Source organism: Jatropha curcas, chromosome 5 (genome assembly GCF_041381405.1).
Source record: "Jatropha curcas cultivar XTBG-Jc1 chromosome 5, XTBG_Jcur_1.0, whole genome shotgun sequence".
NCBI classification, from domain to species: domain Eukaryota; kingdom Viridiplantae; phylum Streptophyta; class Magnoliopsida; order Malpighiales; family Euphorbiaceae; genus Jatropha; species Jatropha curcas.
In genome coordinates, this window is record NC_143155.1 from 332,304 (window position 1) to 337,908 (window position 5,605).

Genomic DNA, 5,605 nt, shown 5'->3' on the forward strand with positions numbered 1-5,605 from the left:
TTAGAGCTAAGTTGAAGAACATCATTAATGCAATGTTATCTTCATATTATGCGTGGCTTGCCATTTGCACTTTAGAAAATAACGGTACAAAAAAAATATTCAAATAATAAAAAATTCCATAAAATGATAAAAGACAACCTTTTTTTTTTCCATATTTTAACCTAATTTATTAGGATTTTGGAGTTGGATTTTTAGTAACTTACAATAAGATCTTTGTTTTCCATTTAATGTTTATTTTTCCTTAAAAAACTTTAAATGAATTAATGAAATTTAACAAATGTCGCATTTTGTACAAACATGTACTATAAGAGAATAATTCCAATGCACTTGTTATACATATTTATCATATGGGCTCAATTCATGCATTCTTTTCTCATGTTCACATTCATCCAACAAAAAAATTGAATATAAAAACAAATAATTTACCTTTTACAGCAAAAAAAAAAAAAAATTTGGAAAGTGAAAAATGACCAAATATTTAAATTCACTTCTGAATTTTACAACTTTAGTTACTTGGTACTTTAAATTTTATAAATAATTCCTCTCGATAATATTTTACATCTTTTTATATTAAAAATAATTAAATTTTAGGATTTTTTTATTTTTATATGTAAAATATTAATTTATCATGTAATTAACATAACTTTTAAAACAATAATTTTTACATTTTTCAACAATATAATATGTGTTTAATTGATTTAATGTTACAAGTTGAAATTTTTAATAAAATGAGTTTACAATGCTGGATAAATATAATTTTATAAATTTAGATGTTTGATGAGTTAAAATAAAAATTGAGAGTTCTATAAAATTAAAGTAATAAATTTAAGAGTAAATTTATTTCGCAGGTTTTAATTTCAAAATCGTCCGTTTCAATTATAAAAATGTGAAACTGAAATTAAATCGTTTTTAGGTATTTTTTTTAAGATGTTTTAAAACCATTGATTTCATTTTGTCTCGGTTTGAAATCAAAATTGAAATCAGTGGTATTTTATTTTCTTTTAAATTTGTAACTTGAATAAATAATAATAATTAATATTACTCCTAAAAAATAAATCATTTTAAAAAATTCCTAAATTTTATTTTAAAAAATATAATAAAATAAAAAATAAATTGAAATTTTCTTTAACAATATGTTTTCACTCACTGATTTTAAATAAAAATCATTAATTTTAATTTTTAAAAATTGAAATCGAATCTTAAATGTACTGTTCAAATAAAAAATTATTAATCACAGTTTAATATTAATTTTGATAGATTCAATTTTAATTTGATCTAATTTCAATATAGAATCAAACTGTGGTTTAGTCGGTCTAGAATAGTAAAATAACAATTCTTTGAGAGAAAAAAAAAAAAGATATTTCAAAATTTAAGGGTATTTTTGACATTTGATACAAATACAGTTGTCCTTTCATTTTCTAGCAAAAAGGTCACAACGAAAAGACCATCACAAAATTTATCAAAAGCGCTATCATATCATGATTAGTTAATCACTAGTGATAATAAAAATTAACTAAGTTAATTAAATCTCCAATTTTTTACTCATAAAAAGTACTAAACAAATAACTGCCACGTGCCATGGCAGCCAGTCGAAGAGTCGGTGTAGACTCACGGTTCACTCAGCCAATTAAGAGGAAAGTGGCGGTTACGTTAACACGTGGCACTTTAAAAACGGCAATAGCAGTTCCAGATGTCCGTGAAACCAGCCGAGTAAGACTGTCAAAGTCACGGTTTCCTCTTACCTTCCAATGTGGGCAACTGACCCGGATCCGATCTAAACAAATCAAAACGTTCTTGTCTCATTCTCATTTCACTGGCTACCGGAATTTCCAGCTACCGCTCTGTGTCTCATTTTGTCTTTTTTGGCTCTTTACTGGCATTTACTCCGTTAGATTATTTCCCTTTTTTATTTGAAAATTAATTTTTTAAGACGTAGAGAGAGACAGAGAGAGAGTACCGAGTGTGTGTATATAAGAGACAGGGGGCTTCTTTTGTTCTGGTAAAGTGAAGCTACGGTTCGTACTTCGCTTTAAAGCTTCTCGCCGGAGTATTTCGCCGGAGTTTTAATCGTGAAAGAATTTATAGAAGAGAAGAGGAGCTTAAAATAATTATCGAGGTCGGTAAGAAAATCTTAGTATTTTATTATTGATCTTCTCTTTCGTTTTTCGTTTCTTGGATCTCTCTCAGTTTCATTGTTGTCGATTTATGTGCCCGTTGTGGTTTTTGAGCTTCGTTTATCCGATCCGATTTTCGTGGAAAAGTAGTGATTGGTTATGGAGATTATTAGTTTATTATTTAGTATCTGCAGCTTGAAAAGTCTGCGATTCTGATCTTATAATGAGAGAGATTTGGATGAGATTGGTTTGAAATTGTTGTTCATTCTTTGACTTATTTGGTTGTTTTGGTTGATTTTTCAGGTAGGAGAGAAAAAGGAGGAAAGTGAAGGAAAGGCTTTTATTAGATCCGTTGATTTTCAGAGGAATCGGATTCCATTTCTCTGTTCAATCTCTGTTTTGCTTTTTAAAGCTTTTTCTCTAAAACTTATCAACTTCTGCTGTTGTTTTTGAGGGCTTTTTGGAAAAATGGGAGTGAAAGTTGGTACATCTTGTTTTCAATGGCCACAGCCAATTATACCTCGTTCTTCGTCTGCTTCTCAAACTCTGGCCTCTGCAGTTTCATCTCCTTCCTCAAAAAGACGGTGCCGTTCTGATGTACCTGGAACTGCAGCACTCATGTGCCGATATGTACACAGACTAGACCAGTTTGCTCTGTTCGGCACTTCGTCAACAAAGCTCCACAGGTCTCGATCTTGCGAGCAGCCAAAATCAAGAGCTTACACTATCAAAAGAGCTTGCAGTGCAAGCATAGATGCCTTTTCCGACGAAGAATTTTCCAAGAAAATCGAAGAGCTAGCTCTCAGATTCCAACTCTCGGACGAAGAAGATAACAGTAACGAAGTCAATTCTAAATCAGATATGGTTTCTGATTCTAGAGATAATAATTATAACAGTGTAACTGAAGAATCTTCAAGTTTACAGTTTCCGCTGGATTCACTAGAGTCTCATTGGCTAGAAATCCAACAAGAGCCACCGGATTATATTATTCCGGTCAGTATTGAGCGGAAGGCGAACAGCGTAGACCTTCCACTTTCTCTTCGAATTATAAAGAGAAAGATGCAATGGCAAGAAGGATTTAGAGAAGCAGGGGAATCTGCTTATTGTTCAGTAAAAAAGGCTTTTTCTTCTATGGTGTTTATAATTCGGGAACTTCATAGCTTTACTCTGCAAATGAGGGAGTTACTATTCACTGAAGATATGCAAGGAATTATTGTCCGAGTACAGAAAGAAATGCACGCTTCTTTCGTTTGGTTATTTCAACAAGTATTTTCACATACACCGACTCTAATGGTGTACGTGATGATTTTGCTTGCAAACTTCACTGTACATTCCATGGGTAGCAACGCCGCCATTGCTGCCTCACCACCACCTGTGTCTTATTCAGCAGCCACTACTGAAAGTTTTTCAGCTGAAATTCAAGAAGAAGGAAATCAAAAGTTTGATTCTTCCTCAGTAAAGACGTTTTCAATATCTTCCTCGAATGGTAAATCAACTTCTGTTGGCGGTAACAATGGCGGCGGAGGTAAAATCCGGCCAGTTGCAAGCGGAACTGATGGTGACGGATTGTCGAACAGGTCAGAACATTTCAAAACAATCGTAACTGATGGCACTTCGCATTTAACGTCATTAGGAACAACAAGGGAGGCAGAGTCAGTATCAGGACAAACAACAAGAGAAGAAGAGTTAAGTCTATGGAATTCCATTGTAGATGAAGCTTCAAAATTGCAAGCTTCATTAAGAGATGATTCTCTTGATAAAGAAACCATTCAGAGATTTGTTTCACCAATCAAAGCAAACATTGAACCAGACGATCATACTGATTATTTCAGAACAGAGTTACTATATCAAACGGGATTATCTCAAGACCCTAATAATCCTCTTCTTCTTGCCAATTATGCCCAGTTTCTCTACCTAGTAGCCCATGATAATGACAGGTATTAATCTAATATCAATTCCTTTCTTCCCCAGTTAAAGTTTCAGGCTTTTCTGAAGAGAATTTTCTAAAGTATCTTATTGGTTTTTCCCCATTTGAATAGTCTTTTTTTGCATATATTTTGGCTTTGGTTTTCTTGTATCCATGATAGGGAATATGTGGTGTTCCTGCTATGCTAATGGTAGAAATATCAATATATGCGCGTTATTATTCACGCGCTTTTCACTTTAAAGATCCTCAACCTCTCAACCTTGCTTAAAAGTAGTTGTTGAGTGTTGACCATGAACTGTCTACATATTTGATTTATTGACTTTAGCTAATCTGGTTTAATTAATTAATTGTTTATTTTTTATTGTAAACAGAGCAGAAGAGTACTTCAAGAAAGCAATAGGAGTAGAGCCAGCAGATGCAGAGGCATATAGCAAATACGCGAGCTTTCTATGGAGAGTGAAAAAGGATTTATGGGCAGCAGAAGAAACATTCTTGGAAGCCATTAATGCTGATCCTACAAATTCTTATTATGCAGCGAATTACGCTCATTTTCTATGGAATACTGGTGGGGAAGACACGTGTTTCCCTCTTAGCTCCTAGCAGGTTTAATAATAATACACACAAAAATCCCCAGAAAAAGAAAATCTTGAAGAGAGGGAGATAAAAGAGAAGATGAAGATAAACCCTCCAGCTGTTTGTTTCCGCCGATCGGTGCAATAAGGGGAAAGAAAAAAAAAAGAAAAGAAGAGGAAGAAAATTTTAATTTTCCATTTGAATTTAAATTTAAATTATTTTTTTGATTGTTAATTGGGTGGGGAGAATATCCTGAAGAATATCTTGGAAGAAGGTGTGGAATGTGTATTGCGTTGTGGTGGTGGGGCGGTGTTTGGAAGCGGGTATGCACGTGACCGAGGATGGAGTTTGATTTACGAAGGAATGGTTGGGAACAGTCGCCATTAACATGGGCGTATCTTTCTGCTCTTTTACAGATCTCAGTTGGCGGATTTTGCAGTACAGTCTCAATTTTCAAATATGTTTTTTTTTTTTTTTTTAAATTTAGAGGACATAACCACATGGCAAAGTGTAATTATTCATTTTGTTAATATAATGCCATTTTTTATTAGGATGTTCTATTAAAATTATCAACATAAAGTCCACGTGTTTGGATAAAAACTAATAAAAATTTGGTTAATAGATTAATCAATTTACAGTTATTTACTAAGAACTGTTTTATATTCATCAATGCACCAAATGAATGGGAAATATTTATGAATGGAAATATTTCTGAACATTCAGATAAAAAAAATGTAAATTGGGAATAATATTAAAAAACCTCTATTGTGATTGATTTGGTCCATCGACAAGGGACCTTTTGTTTGGATCAGGGTACAATTAAGATGGATGTAAAATAAATAGTTAAAATTTAATGGGATTATCAAAATCTCATTTGGTTGGAAGTAAAATATCAATTAGCGTGTAAAATAAATTTAGTTTATACTCATTTTAACCTTATTTTCACTTTATTTTGGGAGAAAATAAATAGTAAAATTTTACATTTTTATTT

General features: G+C 32.3%; 1 protein-coding gene across 1 annotated transcript; it reads left to right on the forward strand.

Annotated features, from left to right (window-relative positions):
• Positions 1–1,953: 1,953 nt before the first annotated feature.
• Positions 1,954–5,164, forward strand: LOC105630609 (uncharacterized). Its single transcript, XM_012212482.3, has 3 exons — positions 1,954–2,116; positions 2,418–4,051; positions 4,413–5,164. The coding sequence occupies exons 2-3, from the start codon at positions 2,583–2,585 to the stop codon at positions 4,639–4,641; spliced, it is 1,698 nt and encodes a 565-aa protein (XP_012067872.1). The 5' UTR covers positions 1,954–2,116; positions 2,418–2,582; the 3' UTR covers positions 4,642–5,164.
• Positions 5,165–5,605: the final 441 nt, after the last annotated feature.

Excerpts from the sequence above, each read along its gene's own strand:
- LOC105630609 (XM_012212482.3), top strand. The coding sequence starts at position 2,583 with ATGGGAGTGAAAGTTGGTACATCTTGTTTTCAATGGCCACAGCCAATT. Across the intron at positions 4,052-4,412 it reads GTAGCCCATGATAATGACAG|AGCAGAAGAGTACTTCAAGA; the intron begins GTATTAATCTAA and ends TATTGTAAACAG.